Source organism: Hibiscus syriacus, unplaced genomic scaffold (genome assembly GCF_006381635.1).
Source record: "Hibiscus syriacus cultivar Baekdansim isolate YM2019G1 unplaced genomic scaffold, ASM638163v2 tig00008145_pilon, whole genome shotgun sequence".
In the NCBI taxonomy this organism is placed as follows: Eukaryota; Viridiplantae; Streptophyta; class Magnoliopsida; order Malvales; family Malvaceae; genus Hibiscus; species Hibiscus syriacus.
In genome coordinates, this window is record NW_024062153.1 from 908,317 (window position 1) to 930,350 (window position 22,034).

The following is a 22,034-nucleotide window of genomic DNA, read 5'->3' on the forward strand; positions in this document are numbered from 1 at the left end:
ATGCCAAAATGGTATCGGTACTGAAGTGGGTATCGATACCATAGAAGGGAAATATCGGTACTGTAGGAGGAATACCGATACTAGTGCGCTTGAAATGATGAATTAGGTGTTTCTTTCAGCTTAAGTTGTTAATGATTGGTTATAAGCAATATGAACTTCAATATTCATTTCGATTGTATTATTGTGTAGACATTGAACGAAGACAAATTCTGGACGATTTGACACTATACGTTATCAATCAAGAGTGATAAAGATTTCGTTTAGGACTTCAGTGAGGCAAAGATGAGTGCAACTCATTTGTTTTATATTAGATTCGAGGGTGGCTTACGATAAGCCAACCTCAGAGTTTTCGATCGAAAACCATTATATTTATTTTATGTAATATTTTTCAATGCTTTATTTTAGTTATATTTCTTAAGTAATGTTTTCATTTTTATATGTACATGATTATGAATATGTGATATGTGAATGTGCTTATAAGAAAAAACTTGATGTGAAAGTGCCTATGTGAACATGATACACTCTGAATCACGAAATGAGAAAAAATTATGTGGTTAAAAGACCAGGGTATATGTATGAGAATTAGAGGTATAGTTGGCATGCCAAGATTCGAGGGTTCTATGTGGTCCTTTGAGACAAACCTTTGTGGTCCTTCGGGACAATCCTATGTGGTCCTTCGAGACAAAAACTATGTGGTCCTTCAAGATAAATATGTGGCACTTTGGTGCAAATTATGTGAGTTGTGGTGACAACATTAATGCACAACCTCAATGTACTCAAATACCCAGATTCTCAGTAGTATGCATTGGGCTATTTTAAAACAAAGTTATATATATATATATATAACGAGCAAGATATAAAAGTATACATTCTTATTATGAGATGAGAATTGAATCTTTTATGAAATGTGTTCTACGAAGAAAATAAGAAATTATTATATAATGTTTTATTTGACTTGTACTTTCCTCACTAGGTCAACGACTTAGCTTGTGATTGTTTCACACGTAGGCTTGAAGAAAACAAACGGTTGAAGCTAGACGGGAACATCATACTCCCGCAAATATCATATCAGAATAATTTAAAATGTAGGTTTCTTGTTATTTTGTAAATTGTTGGCATGTACTACAAGTTTTTAAATTGTAATGCTCTGATCTATTTTGTAAACTTATACTTTTTGTATTTATGTAAATTATTAAGTTTTTATTTAAATGAAAATGTGAGTTTTTATTATTTACTTTAATTAAAAGGTTCCACCATTTTAAATACAAATAAAAGTTTAAATTGTTACCTATTTTTTATAATCAAGGATTTGACAAGTTAATGTGACATCCAAGACTCGTATCCAGGATGGGTATGGGTTAGGGGTGTTACAGAGACACTCAGAGAATCAAGCCAATAGATTGTGAACAAAGATTCTGAGTTGCAAGAAAATTCACCTTCGATGGAGAATAAGGATGAGAATTTGATGAGTGTTCCTAATAATGAAAGGCAGGAATTTGCTACATAAAAAGATAAAACCCTACCGACAAGAGTGGATGAGAAAAGGGTAACTATCAATGTCTTCAACACTCTCAAATATGTTGATGATTCTTTGGAGGCTTAATCACTTCAAGATGTGGAATCTATGAAGGACGAGGAAGCTACATAATTTTGCTGTAGAAATGTTTTGTTCACTGATGACTACTTGAAGCTCGATGAAGAAGACGATGAGGAATACAAAGAATATACAAGGGAACTACAATAGTCTAGCTTACTCATAGCTAGACTAGGTACTCAACTCAAACCTTTAGATTTTTCTAAATTTGTTCTTTCAAAACATTCGCTACATCATACACCCACATTAGAGTTAAAGCTCTCACCTCCAAACCTTAAGCATGTTCAATTGGGTTGCAATGAGACTTTGCCTATGATTAATGTTGGTAACTTAAGCCTGAGCAAGAGAGTAGTTTGATGCATACTTTAGCTCAACATAAAACGGCTTTAGGTTAGACTATTACTAATTTGAAAGGCATTGAAAACCAAGTAGCTGCCCATCTTTCTAGGCTAGAAATTATGAAAGAACTAAGGAATGAAATAGAGATTAAGGAAGAATTCCCTAATGAGAAATTATTATTTGTTGTGGCAATTTCGTGGTATGATAATATTGTTAATTTTCTCATTAGTGGTATTTTACTTCCTTATTTGATTAGCCATGGAAAGATCAAGTTCATGAATGATGTTCGGTACTATCATTGGGATCCCCTACTATTCAAAGAATTTGTTGACCAAATAGTTAAAAGATGCTACAACAAAGAAGAGCAAAAAGAGATCATATTCCACTGCCATTCATCTTCATGTGAAGAGTCCTTTGGAGGAGTAAGGACTACTGTAAAGGTTCTACAATATGAGCTCTATTGGCCTACACTCTTAAAGGATACCCAAGATTTCTATAAATCTTGTGATATATGCTAATGGACGAGGAAAATATATGGAAGACACGAAATACCCAAGCAAAATATACTGAAAGTGGAACTGTTATATGTGTGGGGCATTTTGGTATATACTAGTGCTCCAATTAAATGAGACAAAATGACCATATCAATTCAAAATGTTTTGGAATTTGCATCCTTTCAACCTTTTTAATTTTGCTATAACAATTTTTTTTGTGTATTTGTTTACTTGTTTTTATTTACTTTATTTCTTTATTGTTTAATTTTAATATTAGTTTTTTTAGTATAATATATTCCCAAGCATGTTTTCCAAGGGAAAAACCCTCATGGATACTGCACCTACATATGAAGAAGACTCATTTGCTATTAGAACAAACGATGAGATTGCTAATGATGTTCCCTCTTCTGCACAAATGCCACATCATATTGCAACATCTCTGACCAAGCGTCGCCTAAAGAGGATAACCAATCACATTTGTACTTTTCCACCTGAGGAATCTGTGGAAGACACGCCACCACCCACTTCCTTAGAACCTGAATAACCCATTACTAAGATAAAGAAGTTGTGTCAAGCATATGGCGAGTAAAACAACCCCACCACAAGCAAAGTAGATGTTAGTCAAGGTACCTTGCATTGCATTTCATCTAGCTTAGTTTTAATTTAGTTTTCATGCACTGAGGACATTGCAATAGCTTAAGTTTAGGGGTGTGATAACTCCGTAAAAAGGATATATTTTGTGCCTTTTTACTTAGGTTACTGGTTTTCTAAAAGTCATTTTCATAACATTTTGCTACAACATCTTTTTTTTTCTAAAATTGATGTTATTGAAGGGAAAGGTATTTTGTTTGTGGTGTTGTGGAGGTGAAGAAAGCACAAGAGGAGTAAATATTTTTTGTAGCATTCTGGATAACATGATTTGAAGGAATAATGAAGCTAATCAAGAGAAAATATTGCAACAACATTTTTGGATAGCAATTCTGGGAGCAAAAAATGAAAAAAATAGCAAAAATATCAAGTTGCCTTGCTGTCCAGCCACACGTGAATACCTTGCTAAATTGTCTTTTTGGGGACCACATGTCAGCCTTGCATACCCTTCGTGTGAAGGGAATGATACCTAGGGTACAAAGGGAATTTTGGCATAAAACCCTAGGGATTCCATTAGTATAAATAAATAAATAAGGATGCCCTACATTAAAAGGGAGGATGGGTTTTTTGAGATGAGAGAGAAAAGGTGGGAGATGGCCACTCTTCCTTCTTGTCTTCTTCATCGTGTTGACCTCCATTGTTGAATTTCCATGATGATGAAGCTTATTGGCCTTTGAGAGAAACAGGTGGTTCACGATAATCCACGACGGCTCTTGGCTTGAGAGTTATCTTCCTCTTTTAGTTTTTATTTATTTTCTTTATATTTTGTTGGATATAGGTTGTATTAAATGGATGATTATGGATGCTAATTACCCAGATATGAACTAACTTAGGTTGGCTTGGGTTTATCTTTGATGAATTTGTTACATGTTTAAATGTTTTTCTACAACATTTCCAGTTTATATACATGCTTTGCTTATTGTTTATATTTTAATTGCTTAGACTTGTAAGAGCTTTTGAGAGTTAGCCATTTTCTATGTATAGATGCTTAATATCGAGAGAGTTAGGCTAGATCAATGCAAGCAATGAAGCTAAATCGGGATGGTGAGGTTTTAATTCACCTTAGAGATAGGGAGATGGTTTCAATGACTAAAATGAGTAAGGCTTAATCGATTGTATCATGCTAGGGTTCACGTTGAAAGGTATTGTCGTAGCATTTTCACTGTCAGGTTTCTTACTAGAGATAGCCTAGAAACACCTTAGTAAACTCTGTCAAGCATTGTATTAATTAATTGTAAATTGCTAAAACATTCATTAAGGATAAGACATAGGATTCCAAGATAGACTTAGCATTGATCCTTATTGAGAGTTTCACACTTATGAGTTCGTATCGTTGAGTTATCTTGTATACCCAGTTCTCAACACAATTTTTCCAAAGCATTTTTTTATTGTTTACCTCAGCACTTCACTTAAATGTTTGCCACAACATTTCGAACTCACTTGTGCATACCACATTATACTATATTAGTTAGAATTTTAGTGCATGAGCTTAACTTGGAAATCCCTTCAGTCCTGGTGGAGATGATACTTACTCACTACTATATTACTTGTTCGATTGTGTATACTTGCAAAGTTTTGCGTGCCATAGCATAGTACATTACACAAGCAACAAGTTTTGTTGGACCTTAAAGAAAAGTACTATGCTTTGGGCGTAAAGAGAAGTTGACCACACATTTTATTGGACCTTGTGAGGTGCTTGAGAGGATTGGCCCAGTAACCTACCATTTAGCTTTGCCAACAGAGATGAAGCGTATCCACAATGTATTTCATATGTCCATACTTAAAAGATATTGCTCTAACCAGTCCCGCACCATTTTGTTAGAACAAATTAAAGTGAGTCTTGACATGTCTTATGTAGAGGAATCATTAAGGATCTTGGCACGAAAGGTCAAAGAACTGTGGAACAAAAGGATTCTACTTGTAAGGGTCCTTTGGAGAAATCATGGAGCTGGTGAAGCAATGTGAGAAACCGAGGTACCACGATAACATAACTCCCTTTCTAGCAATCTCATATCTCAATCTATACTTTTTGTCATTCGACGTCACAACCTTCGGTGTCACCTCCTCTTTATTCAATTTCTTCCTCTTAAACCAATCTTTCTCAACGCCTTAAAATTTTAATTAAAAATTTAATGAGATCAAATATCTTAACCCTTCAAAGAGATTTATGTGATCAGATTTGGGTTTGAATTCAACAACTTCTTCAGGCTTTTCAGCAGCAGGTTTTGAACCTTCAGGTTTATTATTTAATGGAACCGAACAGCGAGTAGCTTGAAACTGCTCAAGTCGGAACACAACATTCATTTTTCTTGCTTATTCATGTTTTAGTTGTTCTTTTGCAATAGCTTCTTCGTCTTTCCACACTTATTCATCGAAACGACGTAGTGTTGAGTATTCTTAGTAACCTTGTGGTCATTGGAACGAATACTCCACTTTGAAACCATCAAAGCAAGCTACTCTATCTTCTTTGTTATATCATTCCCTCATGAGTTTGAACTCATAATCGCATAGTCAATTTAACATTGATTTGGAAGAGGAAGAGACAAATAACGATTTTTGTAGTTCTTTCTACCAAATAAACACAAGTATCATAATTATCACAACAATACAAACCAAAACAATGAATTCATCAATTCAGACTAGACAACACCATTGCCTTCAACTATGAGTAGCGTATCTTGGAATTATTTGAATTTTTTAATGAGCTTTATGGGAGATAGAAGTTGTCTTATTTTTTGAGTAAAGTAGTGGAGAACAAAGGACGCATGATCTTAAAGCATACTAGGTAAAGCAAACTCATGGAGATGAATAAATAAATAAAAAGAATTATATATTATTTTATTGTTAGATTAAGAATGAAGAAGACTACAAATTAAATAATATTTGATAAATTGAAGAGTAAGATTTGAAAAAAGAGAAAAGCATGATTAAATTTAATTCAAAATTAAATGAGTAAATAAGAGAAATGGAAGAAGATGGTTGAAACTAAACATTTTATGAAAATTATAAAAATTGGTCCCTAACTATAAATATTAAAAACTAGTTAAATTTAATTCAACATTAAATGAATTAATAAGATAAATGAAAAAGAGGGTAAAAAATTAAAAAAAAATTATGAAATTATAAAAATTAGGGCCCTAATTATAAATTTAAGGGTCTAATTATAAATACAAAAAAAATTGGAGGCCTTGAGCGGTTGCTCAGGGTGCTCCCTTAAAGTCGGCCCCGACTTTAAGTGTTTATTGTCAAATGGTTGAAAGTTTTTAAAATATATACTATCACTTATAATCACTCTAGATTAAGAATAATAATATTTAATAAATTGCATTTGACTAACTAATTAAATAATATTTAAAGGGTTTCTAAAATATATCTAACTAATTTTATATTTATAATATATGAAATTCAAACACATATTTAAATTAAGGGTAAACTAGTTCAGATACCACTCAATTTTGGGCGTTAATTCATTTATATCATTGAATTTTTAATTTTACTTATTTTAACATTAACGTTATGTTTTATGTTCAATTATATCACTTCATTATTAATGGTTTAACGACACGACAAAATGGTAGTTGCACGTCGTGATAGTGATGATGTTAAAACCATTTTCCTCGTAATATCGTATTTTAAAAATTAAATGATATTAAAAGGCGTCAAACGATGTAGTATTATTAGATATTCCACTGTTATGTCTGATCACTCTCCTTCTCTTGTTTCTCCATCTTTAAACTTTCTTTTTGCAACTCTTCTACTGTCTTCTTCCCGATTTTCCTTCCATCATCCTTCTGCACTTTTTCTTCTCTTTTCATTTTCTATGATTTATTCTGAATATTTAAAATCAAATTATGTATCATACATGCATTCAATTTTTTTATATTTATTCTCTCTTAGTTATATTTAAGGTGTTTTTTTAAATAAAATAGTAAAAATAATATATTTTCACAAAATTTAATCGTTTTTCTATGATTTATTTATGTAATATTGAATTAATTGTTCCAAGTAATGAAAAATACTTTCATTTTATAAATGCATATTTTTTAATTTTCGCTCTAAGCCCCAAAAATATCTGAAACAACTTTGGTCAAAGTTGAATACTATCTAAAGTTTTACCCTTAATTAAAATATATGTTTGAATTCCATATATTTATAAATATAAAATTAGTTAGATATATTTTAATAACCCTTTAAATATTATTTAATTAGTTAGTCAAATGTAATTGATTAAATATTATTATTTTTTATTAATCTAGGGTGATTATAAGTTATAATATATGTTTTAAAAACTTTAAATCATTTTACAATAAAAACTCAAAATATTTTATAGTCACTAGTGCTCGAACCCGAGACCTCTAAAAATAACAATTATCTCTTTAAGGACTAAAATAATTTAACTCGTGCATTTATTAAATACTATTAACTGCATATTATCTCTACGTTATAGATATAATATTATTCTTATATTATTAAATATAATACTACCCTTATTAAGTATTATTAGCTAATTAATTATGCTTAACTACATTAAAGACCAGAAAAGAAAATAAACTACATTAAAGGACGGAAAAAGAAAAATAAGCTAACAAGGGTTAAAACCGTGAAATCCTGAACCTTTAAAGACCAGAAATTTTATTCTTAGTTGTCCGAAGTCCAAACTTTTATTTTCTCCCTTTCTTCGCTGTTTCAACTCTCAACAATTTTACTAATTTTTTTGGAAATCTTGTATGGAGCTCTCACACTCTCATTGTTCTTCCCTTGGAATTTCAGCTGTAAATCCTCATTGCAAAGCCGCATCTTGTCCTCCAAAGGCGATACCCAGTAAGCTCAATGCCAAGCGTTTGAAAATTTTCAAATATGGGGTCTCAGTTGGGCTTTTCAATCGTTCAAGTTGCTCAAAACATGTTCCAGCTGGGAGGTACAAGCGTAATTCAAGCTGGGTATATCTTGTTCCCTCAAACTCTTACTTTAAGTTTTTGTTGTTTTCCGGGTTTCTTGTCGGTTATGCCTGCGAATCCGCGATCGAGAATCCAAAATTTGTATGTTAGTTGAGAATTGGGTTCTGTTTAATAACTTGAACTTCTTAGAGTTATCAATTTATCTTCGAGAATAAGCTTGCTGTAGATTATCTTAAATGTAAATCAAAAGCAACTGGTAGAAAGTTAAATGATACTTCATTAAATATAAATTCGAAAGGTTGGCATTTTTAATCTTTATTTTTTATAATGAATTCTTTCTTTGTTGTTTTCAAACGCGTCTTTAATATATATAGAAAAGCAAGTAGTAAAGCAACATCCAAATTATGCCTAGTTTGATTTGAACTGCAAATTTTAGTTTCAACATCCAAAATATGCTGTTAACGTCTTTCTTTTACAAGATTTGAAACCCTTTTTTATTGTATACTGATCTAATAGTGGATGTCTTGAGCTTGCCAGCTCAAAACAGCTTTTGTCAATTTAGCAGTGTATACAGTTGTAATTTGTAAATTGTTTGCCAATCCACCCCTTTATTTCATATTTATTGTTGTTAACTATGAGCCAACGAGTCTATATGTGCCATTAATGTAATGTGAATGTGGCTTATACCAGGCTTGCAGTCAAGTTGGTGCTGCTGGGTCTGATCCAATGCTTAACAAAGTATCAACTTTCAGAGATGTGTGCTGGAGGTTCTTAAGGCCCCATACAATACGTGGAACGGCTCTAGGATCAGCGTAAGAACTTAGATTGAAGTACTGGTTATATGTGGTGAATTAATTGAATGTTTCTGGTTTATTTTAAGTGAAGTTTGTCGTCAAATTCATTGGCAGTGCTTTGGTCGGAAGAGCATTAATTGAGAACTCAAATTTGATAAAGTGGTCTCTTCTGCTGAAGGCATTCTCCGGTCTTATAGCTCTAATATGTGGAAATGGCTATATAGTTGGCATCAATCAGATCTACGATATTGGAATTGACAAGTATGTGACATTTCTTTGTAAAAACAATTTACTTATCAAGTGAAAATGTAAGTAGTGACTTATTTAACATCCTTGAATTTTAAATTTGAGCTGCCAATACACAACTACGGGTCTTTGTCATCTAACACATATATATATTTATTATTCAACATGTTATTTTTCTTTTTAAATTTTTTGGCTTTGTTAAAATGTTTTTTGATTGAATATCTGTGTTATAGTTTTCATCTTGGATTGTAGATCATGCAGGAACTGTAAGACTGTGTAGCTTCTTAAACAAAATTTGAGGTTTCAAGATTATGCTTATGGGTATATACTAGTGACATTAAGGGATGAGAATGTAACTTATCTTTTTTTTTCTCTCCACTTTGCAGGGTAAATAAACCCTACTTACCCGTAGCTGCAGGGGATCTCTCAGTTCAGTCAGCATGGTTCTTGGTGATATTTTTTGCAGTGACAGGCCTTCTGATTGTTGGATACAACTTTGGCACATTTATCACATCTCTTTATTCTCTTGGTCTTTTCCTGGGCACCATTTATTCTGTTCCCCCATTTAGAATGAAGAGATTTCCGGTTGCAGCGTTTCTCATAATTGCCACGGTACTTTGTTGTGAAGAACATATTGTTTAAACTTTATTCAATGATGGAACTATCTAGCTGATAACATTGGTTGCCTGAAACTGATTCCATGTTAAGCACGGACAAAATATTCTTCTTGATAGAAGAAAATGAAGCAACTTATTTCAGAAGTCATTAGAGAGAAGTTTATATCATATTTTTATCCTTGTTTCTGGTGCATTAGTTGATTGAATGTTATGCAGCATAACTGTTAATTGATTTGATTTTAGAATTGGTTGTAAAATGAAAGTGGAAGTGTGATCAGTGACTGGACCAGCGTAGTACACGGATATTAATAGTTGATGGTTTTGTAATACTTACTGTAACCTATATGGAAATGACACCCTTTTGCATGAATTGGCACCTCATTTACTTCTGAATATTTTCATGTTTGTTTCTAACTGTCATCATTGGAGAAAATTTAAGAAATTGTCATTTGCAGGTGCGTGGCTTCCTTCTGAACTTTGGGGTTTATCATGCCACAAGAGCTGCTCTTGGACTTTCGTTTCAGTGGAGGTGGGTAACCATCCTTTTAATGCTTAACTTCTTAATATTGGTCAATATTTGAGTGGAGTTGGGCGACGTCCATTCCAGTTGCTATGCATATCCTTGACGTACTAAAAAAAATTATATACTTGACCACAAAAAAATGGAAAGGGAAAAGTGATCATTCACTTCTATTGTATTTCTAACCTAGTATTGCGACTTGATAAAAGCATGTGCTATTAGTTCATGAATTTGACCCCTGATCATCCATGAAGTACCTCTGAGTTCTTTTCCATCATTGAGTGTAGTGGAACCTTTCTTATACTTTCCATCTAATTTCAACTCCCAAGATTTGCACTCACTTTTATAATCAGACATCATTGACTAAGGTTTCACTTTTATGAACACATGTTTGAAAACTGTTGAGAGACCTAAACATGTAACTTGACCCCTATTCTGTCTGCAGTGCACCTGTGGCATTTATCACAACTTTCGTGACATTGTTTGCACTGGTTATTGCCATAACCAAGGATCTTCCAGATGTAGAAGGAGATCGCAAGTAAGTTTTTGACCAATTTAACATATATTTTTTTTGTTCTGTTCTTCTCCAGTTGACATTGTTGATATCAAGTTTCCTTGCCACCCAGCGAGTTTCCTTCATGAGTTGTGAAATATTGATTGATTGTTCAAACTATAGCTATTCGATTTAAACCTATACTACTGTTTTGGTCACTAAAATTTTCTATATCAACATCTGAGATCTGTTTGTGCAATCATTTACAGATTTCAAATATCAACATTAGCAACAAAGCTTGGAGTTAGAAATATTGCACTTCTTGGTACCGGACTTCTACTGGTGAATTATGTTGCTGCTGTGTTGGCTGCAATATACATTCCTCAGGTGAACGAGTACCTCAAAAAATCTGTCTTATCATTCCCTAGTATTTGTTCCTGAATTCATTGTTTATTTTGTGTAGCTCAGTGAAGCATTTGAGCATTGTTTTGATTTCTTTAATCTATCTTCGAGAGAGATTATCCAAAAATAGTAAATTCTTCAATTGCATATGTTACAGGCTTTCAGGTGTAGTTTAATGATACCTGCTCATATCTTCTTGGGAGTATGCTTGGTTTTCCAGGTGCATTTCCTGGATTTTTTACTTTTTCAAATGTAATAATGACCTGGAATTTATTATTCTTTATTATTTGCTTCCAGAAACAGACATTCTTGAAAGAATCTTCGTTTCAAATTTCAATAACAGTTGCTTCTTTATCAAAAACCTAATCCTTGGAGTATTATTTTTACTTTGTAGTGTCAGTTCAGTTTGTGACTGATTGTTTTTTCTTCCTCAATTTTGATCTCTGGTGCAATTTTTCTTAATATTGGTTCAGGCATGGGGGTTGGAACAAGCAAATTACACTAAGGTAATGCCTAACGTCACGTAGATCATATCACATTAGCGCATTGGACATGTTATATACTTCAGTTGAATGAATTTTTCAATTTCGGCGATTATGGATAACCGTATAGCAAATAGATATCTAGACTCACCATCCTACCGGGAGTTATGGTTTTGATAAGTTAAGGCCACCTTTGGCTGTTAGTTTGAATAAATGACCACATTTGATATGAACACTCCGGCTTGTTTTTCTTAAAAGTATTGGTGCCCAACAAATTTGCACATAGTTATGAGGGCATGTGATACGAAACCACCTTTAAGGACCTGCTTTAGATAGCCACGTAAGGAAGTGATGGCAGCTAAAACAAATGTGTTTGTCTTTCTTGAAGATCTTATTGAAAATCTAGTTACTAATACCTTGGGTGGTTTTATCCCATGACTGGTTAAATCCCTATCTTCCAACTTAATCATATTCCCCAAATTTTCTGCTTATTTATTGTTTTGTTTTGGTTGTAAATAAGTGAATTCTTAAGCTATAAAATGTCTAGGGGACTTTAGCTTAGTCTTCCTCTAGTCATTTGTTATTTGAATTTGGGAGACTTTTCCATTTAAGTTTTTCAGAGACTATAGTGAATAAAATTGTTCTGTATATATTACGTAAAGAACTATGAGTTTAAATAGGAAAAAGAACTCGGAACATAAACTGGGAAAATAGATCCCTTATTCTAGGAAACTACTAGAAAAAGAAAAAAGTCTTCCTAAAAAATCTCAATTTTATTATTCTAATATTATCTAATCAAATAACTTAAAATTATCCCATAATTTATTGGAGTTCAACGAATATTTCGACACCTCCCTCAAGTTGGTGCATACATTTCGATCATGCCTAACTTGCTTACAAGAAAATCAAAGCTCGTCTTAAAGAGCCCTTTAGTAGTAGGTCAACAATCTGTCAAGGAACAAACAACATGCAGACTTTGCCTTCTTCAATCTTTTCCTTGATAAAGTGCCTATTAATCTCAACATGTTTAGTTTTGTCATGCTGAACAGAGTTATGAGCAATGCAAATGGCAGCTTTGCTATCTCAATAAAACTTTATTGGTGAAGTTATTGGTTTCCTCAGTTCTTTCTTCCATAATTCTTTTTAACCATATCATTTCACAAATTCCTTGAGCCATTGATATGACCTCAGCCTCCACACTACTTGTTACAACACTTTGTTTTTTGTTTTGCCAAATCACAAGGTTTCCCCAAATAAATGTACAATACCCTGATTTAGATCTTCTATATGTTATTGAGCCTTTGCCAGGTGAACTTTTCAATTATCTCAAAATTTGAAACACTGCTTCCTCATGTTCCTCTACTGAAGAATGCATAAATTGTCTCACTAAGCTTACTGCAAAAGTTAAGTTTGAACTTGTATGTGATAAGAAGATTAACTCACCATCTAATCTTTGGTATTTCCCTTTATCAACCAATCTTTATTTTCGAATTTTATGCTTGGATCAATTGGCGTATTAGCTGGGCGGCAACCGCTCATTATAGTCTCCTTTAAAAGACCAGTCACATATTTTTTGAGATACCACAAGACCCTTCTTTGATCGAGCAACTTTTATAAGGAAGTATTTTAAAGGCCCTAAGTCTTTGCTCTCACACTCCGATGCTAGGTGCCCCTTGAGACGTCTTATTTTATCCACATCATCTCCTGTAGAATGTTGTTTTAATCTCAGAAAAAAAGAAGAGAATAATTTCTTTTGTATTATTAACATCAATTGTATAGGTATGTATACAAGTGTAGAGTCTCTATACTAGATAACATAATATTCTATTTTAATTAGTCTTTTAATAGTTAAAATTTAGCCTATAAAATATCCTATAAATCAGTAACACTCCCCTTTAACCTGTAGCATAAATGTTAGTTATTCCCAGCTTGTTACATAGATAATCAATTCGGACCCGTTAAGAGCCTTTGTGAATATATCACCTAATTGTTCTCCAATTTTTAAATAACCTATAGAAATCAGACCAACATTAATTTTTTTCACAAATGATATGACAATCAACCTCAATATGCTTCATTAGTTCATGAAAGATTGGATTAGAAGCTGTATGAATTGTAGCTTGATTATCACATAGCTTTGCAGGTGAGTTCATCATTCCTACTTCATTGAAGAGCTGATAAATCCATACAACTTAACACATAAATTTGGTCATAGCTCTGTATTCAGCTTCCACACTTAATTGTGATACAACATTCTGTTCTTACACTTCCATAAAATCAAGTATACTCCAACAAAAACACAACATCTTGAAGTAGATCTCCTATCTTCCTTGCATCCTGCCCAATCCGAATCTGAAAAGCATTCGATCCTAGTATACCAAGATTGTCATATAAGATTCCACGTCCATGAGCACTTTTTAAATAATGCAGAACTTGCTTTACCGCTTCCAATGATCAACAGTTGGTTATGACATATACTGGATCTGCATACTCACCTGATAAACAATGTCAAGACACATCATAATAGTAAGATAATTCAACTTTCCAGTAATTCTTTTGTATTTCTCAGGATCTGCAAATAATTCACCTTCTGAGGTTAATGATAAATTGAGAACCATTGGAGTACTGCATGGTTTAGCATCCAACTTTCCTGACTGTCTTTGATAGTAAATCAAACACATACTTCCTTAGAGATAAGAAGAATCCTTTCTTACTCTGCTAAATTCAACTCCGAAGAAATATTTTAACATCTCAAGTCTTTGGTATGAAATTGAGTATGGAGAAATAATTTTAGAGACGAAATTCCTCGAGTCACTAATGATTACATATCATCCACATATACAACTAACAGAATAATGCCGCCATCAGAATGTTTATAGAAAAAAAGAATGGTCTTCTGCATCCTAAACTTCTCAACAACTTTGCTAAATTTTCCAAACCAAGCCCGAACACTTTGTTTCAAGCCATATAAGGAGTTCAATGAATGTTTATACAGTCAACTCCATGCGTATGATATTATTCAAATCACATATGATATATGAATGATTTCTCAGGCAGATTTAAAAGGTCATTGACATTGGGAAAATTGAAATCTGGCATATTCTTCAACATAAAAAGTTGATGGATTTTGAAGCATATAGAATGACCATCTTTGAATCAAATTATTGATTTAATAATTACAATCATGTTTTATATTGAAAATACTAGTACTTATTATATCATTCTCTCAACTATAGTCTAGTTGCTACGTGTCCGCCAGTTAGTGTTTGCAGAAGGTCTACATTAGATGATTCATAGAAAGACCATATTATGTTTCCCAAAGTGCACCGGATGCACTTTGGTTAAATTTTTTTACTTGTGGGATGATCATGCCTTTATGTCTGCATCGATATGTTTGGCAGCCTATGGCAGCAAACTGTCTATTGATCTATTTCAGCCACTCAGCTCTCTAATATTTTCATTGTTAACAACCGCGTGATGTTTGAACATTTTTAAGTCAAGTGAGCAGTATTTGTAAGATTCATATTTGAGGGTTTTCATTTATTTATTTTCTTGAAACTTAATCACAATTTCAAGCTGCACTCCATACCGGATGTTATATTTGATTGAAATTTTGCAGGAAGCAATCTCAGGGTTCTATCGCTTCATATGGAATCTTTTCTACGCGGAGTATGCGATCTTCCCTTTCGTGTAGAACCCTGATCTTTACTCTCCATACTTTTGTTTATCGTATTTTCATTTTCAAGGAGGGGGAGAATGTAAATATCTTCATGACTGCCATCCATTGCCTCTTTTGACAACACTATCTTGAATCAGTTCTTATGCGAAGAAATTAAAAGAAAAAAGGTTCATTCTTAGTTATCCCTGTATTGGGAGTTTTATACGCCGCATGCATTCTCGTGAAGGTTAGATCAGTGTTCAAAATAAGTAGGATCAATTTAGTTTGTAGTTAGTTAATAAGTTTCGAAATGAGCTGGTATTAATATGCATGTTTACAATAACTCGATTGAACATAGATATCAAACGCATTACTTATGCTGCAATGTAGAGTTTGAGCTAATATAGGTTAAACCCTTAACACTTCTCTTGACAGAAAAAATATATAATAGAGAACGTAGGAACTATTGACCGTTTCCAAAAGAAAGCCAACTACTCTTCATCTGAAACATTATTCCCAAATTTGTTTGTGAACTAAAACAATGAAAATCTAAGATATTTTAAGCCTTTTAACACACATTATACAAGTGATATAAAATAAAAGAAATCACAACTCACAAGTATATAGGGGTGTCTCGAAATGATAATTTGCACGGTAGATTAACAAGATCATTAGCTACTGGATTGTAATTTGCAGTACATATTTTAATAATTTGAGGTGATTATAAGGTAGTATTTATTTATATTTTTTTAATCTATTGATAACACAAATTTATCACATTTATCCTATAGAACACACTATATTCAGTGAAAAAATTCATTAATCTGTCTTGCAAATGTCAATTTTAACTTGTAAATTACACACTCTTCCTTCCACGATAAAAAACTGAAATTCAATTCAATTAGCGAATATGAAGAACTGTAATTAATTTTTTTTAAATGAAATAATAAAATTACAATAAAAATCTATAAAAGAAAATTACAACAATTTCATAGTTTGCAAGTTCACTGCAATTGCTCAACATAAAATAAGAGAACTTTTAGCAATTGTCTTCTTCCCTTAGTCCCCTGTCACACAACCACCAAGCAATTCCTCACCATCACACAGCCACAATAATAATCCACAATTTAAAATTTTAGCACCACCTTCGCGATGCTAGCTTTCCTACCATTTTAGTTTTTTAAAGGGTAAACTACTTGGATAACCACTCAACTATGGAATTGGTATCAAAATGACCACCATTTTCAATCAATTATTAAGACATATTTTAATGGTTACACGTGTCATAAGCGATTGTAATTGATCTTGAGACTTTGGGCATAAGGTAGGCACGAACCATTAAGGCAAGTCCAATATTTGTTACTTGTTTGTCAATCCTTGTATATATCTTGTTTTAAATTATACATAAAAATAATAATATTTTAATAAATAAATTATAAGATAAACTACTTGAATAACCACCTAAATAATATTCTAATAAATACATTATTAGTTAATGCAAGGTTTAAAAATAAAATTAAGTTTAAAATTTTTATATTTTAAAATTAATTTTTATATAATTAATTTAAATAAGTTTAAATTATATATTATTTTTAAATGATAAATGAATAAAAAACATTGTAAGAAAGAAAAATGATATAATTTAAACTCGTTTAAAAATAATTTTATAAAGAAATAATTTAATTTTAAAATATAAACAATTTAAACTCAATTTTATTTTTAAACATTGCATTAACTAATAATTTATTTATTAGAATATTATTTAGATAATCATTCAAGTATTTTATCCTATAATTTATTTATTAAAATGTTATTATTTTTATATATAATTTAAAACAAGATATATACAAGGTTTAAAAAATTAATAACAAAAGTTGAGCTTGCTTCAAATGTTGAGGTGTGCTTGCTTTGAGCCTAAGGTCTTAGGATCAATTCCTCTTGGTAGTAATATTTTATGGTTAATTATTTTAAATTAAATTAAAATTAAGACTAAATTGATAGATTATATAGATATTGAGGATTAAATGTATAATTATACAATTTTTTAACTATCATGTCACCCCTCTATTAGATTTTAATAGTTAGTGATTATATTGAACTCATTTATATAATTCAGTGGTCATATGGATGCAAATTTAAAAATGATGATTAGTTCGATACCAACTCCACAGTTGGTGGTCATCCAAGTAGTTTACCCTTGTTTAAATTAGGGATGGAAGTAATTTTAACGAGGCAAAAATAATTATTAATATAAAATATATAAAAGATTTTTAATATAAAAATAATTTTCCAAGAATTACAGTTGGGCCAACTTATCTTTCTTTTTCTATATATAAAAGCCTCTAAAACCTAGTCGACTCACTCACCTTGTCATCTTTCAGAACACCTTAGCAGATAATATCCAGCGATTCACCTTCAAGATCCATCCAGATAAGCCTTTTCTCATAGGTTGAAAAAACTGGGTTTTCAGCTGCTGACGGCGCCGGTATCTTTATTTTATTCCTTTTTTCTTTTTAGCTATGATGCGGTTTTGTGTTTCATAGACGTTTATGGTTTTTAGATCCGCGAACTCTTGATTCTTGGTTGATAAACAAATTAACCAATAATAGTGAAAATATCTCTTTTATCACGTGAACATGTAAAAAATCGACCACTTTCCTGAGCCGCTGTGTCGAATTAATAGATTTATTTTTATTTTCGCTAATTTTATGCTCACATGTTCATCTAGCTTCTGCTATAGATTTTATTTAATTCAAAAGTCTAATTTTTTTATTTTCTTTTTGCAGCTTTTAAATTTAATTTAAGAAAGGAAAAGACAATGGCATCCAAGTTCTGGACTCAGGTTTGATTTAATTTATTTAATTTTATTTTTTTACACATGAATTGAAAAAATATATATAGCCTTTACAAAGTATACTAATAAAGAGCTTGGAGTCTTGGGCATTTTGTAAAATTTTATGAATTCTACAGCTTTACCAATTTATGACAGGGTGGTAGTGACACCGAGGAAGAGGAGACTGATATCGAAGATGAAATTGAGGATGGCGGAGCCGGAGAAACCACAGCCGCCGCTGGAAGTAGATATCTCCAAGCTAATGCAAGTGATAGCGATGATTCTGATGGACAAAAGAGGGTGGTTAGATCTGCTAAAGATAAGAGGTTTGAGGAGATGGCAAGTACGGTTGATCAGATGAAAAATGCAATGAAAATCAATGACTGGGTTAGTTTGCAGGAGAGTTTTGACAAGATTAATAAACAGCTGGAGAAGGTTATGCGTGCTACTGAGTCGGACAAAGTTCCGAGTCTTTATATCAAGTGTCTTGTGATGTTGGAGGATTTCTTAGCAGAAGCTTTGGCTAATAAGGAGGCAAAAAAGAAAATGAGTAGTAGTAATCACAAGGCTTTGAATGCAATGAAACAGAAGCTCAAGAAGAATAATAAGCAGTATGAGGAATTGATTAATAAGTATAGGGAGAATCCTGAGAGTGAAGAAGAGAAGCTTGAAGATGAGGAAGAAGATGAGGATGAAGATGAATCTGGGTCTGAGGTGGAGGATCCGTCACAAATTGCTGAGTTCAGTGATGAAGACGATGAGGGAGAAGAACTGGATGATGCTGTTGTTTTTCAAGGGGCTTGGGAGAAGAAACTGAGCAAAAAAGAGAAACTGATGGATCGGGAGTTCAAGAAGGATCCTAGTGAGATCACCTGGGATACTGTTAACAAAAAGTTTAAAGAGGTCGTGGCTGCTAGAGGAAGGAAGGGAACTGGAAAATTTGAACAGGTTGAGCAACTTACCTTCTTGACAAAGGTTGCCAAGACTCCTGCTCAGAAGCTTGAGATCCTTTTCAGTGTTATATCTGCGCAGTTTGATGTTAATCCAGGTCTTAGTGGGCACATGCCTATAAATGTATGGAAGAAGTGTGTACAGAATATGCTTGTTATATTGGACATCCTTGTTCAGTACCCTAACATTGTGGTTGATGATATGGTTGAGCCTGATGAGAATGAAACCCAGAAAGGAGCAGACTATGATGGCACAATCCATGTTTGGGGAAATTTGGTTGCCTTCCTTGAGAGAATAGATAATGAGTTCTTCAAGAGCTTGCAGTGCATTGATCCACATACTCGTGAGTATGTTGAGAGACTGAGGGATGAACCTTTATTTTTGGTCCTTGCACAAAACGTCCAGGAGTATCTGGAGCGAATTGGTGATTTGAAGTCTGCTGCTAAGGTTGCTCTAAGGCGTGTTGAACTTGTGTATTACAAGCCTCAAGAGGTTTATGATGCAATGAGGAAACTTGCTGAGCTATCAGAAGATGGAGAAAATGATGGTGAGGAGACTAAAGTTGAGGAAACTCGGGGTTCATCCTCATTTGTTGTAAATCCAGAGCTTGTGCCTCGGAAGTCCACGTTCCCTGATAATAGCAGAGCATTGATGGATATCCTAGTGACACTCATTTACAAAAGTGGAGATGAGAGAACCAAAGCCCGTGCCATGCTTTGTGATATTTATCACCATGCCCTTTTTGATGAGTTTCCAATAGCTCGTGATTTGTTGCTGATGAGTCATTTGCAGGATAATATTCAGCATATGGATGTTTCAACACAGATACTCTTTAACCGGGCAATGGCACAAGTTGGACTCTGTGCCTTTCGTGTTGGGCTAATTTCTGATGCTCATGGGTGCCTATCTGAACTCTATTCGGGTGGCAGGGTGAAGGAATTGCTTGCACAAGGTGTTTCACAAAGTCGATATCATGAGAAAACCCCAGAACAGGTATTGATCGTTATATAATTCCGTGACAGATCATAATCCTGAATAGCTTTAATTAATAATCTGGATTTTCCACAGTATTGTTGTTTTTTTACTGTTTGTGCGATGTTTTTGCATGGTAATATTTTTTTGTTGCAAGTGTTAGTAAATAGTTATTAATTGGTTGGTTAGATGGTTTTTTTCTTTGGGATTGAAAGGATATCTCTTTTTTACATGATGTTTCTGTTAGGCATTGGATGTTTGAGTTATGGAATCAAATGTAGTAGCTAGGGTTACAAAACGACAAACCTGTGTGAAATTCTAGTTGTTGAAGTATATTCTCCACTGACCAATTCCTTTTGGAAATAATTACTATATATCTAACTATTAATGTTGATCTGTGAATATGATAGCAAAAAAATATTGTTGATCGATGAACCTTCGTGGCAGACCTTAAATGCCTGCAAGCCATACCCTTCGTTAGTAAACATCTAAACATTGGGATGTTACAAGCTCTTCCTGCTATCATGCAATTATTTGAGGACTTTTACCCACTTTAACTTTGGATTATATCAGGAAAGGTTGGAAAGGAGACGTCAGATGCCTTACCATATGCACATAAACCCTGAGCTTCTAGAGGCTGTGCATTTGATTTGTGCCATGCTTCTTGAGATTCCTAACATGGCGGCCAACTCCCATGATGCCAAGCGCAAGGTGATAAGTAAGACATTCAGGCGGTTGCTTGAGGTGAGTGAGAGGCAGACCTTTACAGGTCCCCCAGAAAATGTGCGGGACCATGTGATGGCTGCCACCAGGGCCCTTTGCAAGGGAGATTTTCAGAAAGCCTTTGACGTCATTAATTCTCTTGATGTTTGGAAGCTCCTTAGAAATTGGGAGTGTGTGCTTGAAATGCTGAAAGCTAAGATCAAGGAAGAGGCTTTGAGAACTTACCTTTTTACTTACTGTTCATCGTATGATACACTAAGCTTGGATCAGCTCACCAAAATGTTTGACCTCTCAGAGGCCCAGGTTCATAGCATAGTTAGCAAGATGTTGATTAATGAAGAACTCCATGCAAGTTGGGACCAGCCGACACGGTGCATTGTCTTCCATGATGTTGAATACTCGAGGTTGCAGGCTTTGGCATTCCAATTGACTGAAAAGCTTTCAATACTTGCTGAGAGCAATGAAAGGGCGGTAGAGGCAAGAATTGGTGGTGGTGGATTGGATCTGCCACTAAGGCGACGAGATAACCAGGAATATTCAAGTGGCGGCGGCAGCAGGTGGCCGGACTTGTCCTACAACAATCAGGGTAGACAAGGTGGTTCTGGACGTACATCATGTAGTGGCGGTGGCAGACCAATGGCAATAGGACAGACTTCAAGGGATCGGTCAGGGCAGTCAAGAGGAACAGGTGGGTATTCTGGGAGAAGTGGTTCAGGAATGAGAGGTTCCCAGGATGCTTCAGCTCGCATGGTCAGTCTCAACAGGGGTGTTCGTGGTTAGTTCTTAATGTTGGGTCTCTTGAACCGAAATTCGTCTTCTATTATAAGTTTTTTACTGCAACACTTTGAGATGCGGTTGAACTTTGATTAATGGTTTTTGTAGTGTTTTTTTTCCTTTTATGGTTGCGACTACTCACGCTATATTATGTTGAATGCTTTTTTAGTTGCATATTTTATAGATAGATGTCTTTTGTTTCTATGATCAACTCGAGCTATTTTATTTGTTCTGGAGTGTTTACTTTCGAGTATGGATGGAAGGTGAATTAAAGGATTAAACGATGTAGTTTTAGGCTCCAAAAACGTGGGAGGCAATGTCTTCTTTTGGTAAGGGGATGTAGTTGGCTGGGCATGCCTCTTCATCTCTTTTGTTGCAATTCTGCCTAACATTTTATTATTCGAGTAAATCAAAAGGCTTTTAAATTATACCCATTTTTTGAAAGTAATCTTTAGATTTTTTATCCATCCACTTAGATGTCTCAATCGTAATAATCGTTAAAAAAATTCATTTAAGTGTCATATGTCATATTTTAGTAATTTTAAAAAATTTTATTTTAAAAAATTAAAAATTATTAGTATATTTTAAAATTTTTT

The 22,034-nt window shown here is 33.4% G+C and overlaps 2 protein-coding genes across 3 annotated transcripts; both read left to right on the forward strand.

Annotated features, from left to right (window-relative positions):
* Positions 1–5,808: 5,808 nt before the first annotated feature.
* On the forward strand, positions 5,809–21,649 carry LOC120202022 (eukaryotic translation initiation factor 3 subunit C-like). 2 transcript variants are annotated; one of them, XM_039202507.1, is made up of 4 exons: positions 5,809–5,814; positions 17,991–18,027; positions 18,175–19,962; positions 20,515–21,649. In XM_039202507.1, exons 2-4 carry the CDS (start codon positions 18,004–18,006, stop codon positions 21,442–21,444), a joined length of 2,742 nt encoding a protein of 913 aa, XP_039058438.1. In that variant the 5' UTR covers positions 5,809–5,814; positions 17,991–18,003; the 3' UTR covers positions 21,445–21,649. The 2 variants fall into 2 exon arrangements, with proteins under 2 accessions (XP_039058438.1, XP_039058439.1); XM_039202508.1 differs by lacking the exon at positions 5,809–5,814 and adding an exon at positions 17,567–17,670 and having other exon boundaries at positions 17,972–18,027.
* Positions 7,680–15,332, forward strand: LOC120202024 (homogentisate solanesyltransferase, chloroplastic-like). The gene is made up of 10 exons (XM_039202509.1): positions 7,680–8,015; positions 8,664–8,785; positions 8,882–9,028; positions 9,400–9,625; positions 10,086–10,159; positions 10,596–10,688; positions 10,913–11,030; positions 11,203–11,265; positions 11,519–11,551; positions 15,147–15,332. The coding sequence occupies exons 1-10, from the start codon at positions 7,803–7,805 to the stop codon at positions 15,219–15,221; spliced, it is 1,164 nt and encodes a 387-aa protein (XP_039058440.1). The 5' UTR covers positions 7,680–7,802; the 3' UTR covers positions 15,222–15,332.
* Positions 21,650–22,034: the final 385 nt, after the last annotated feature.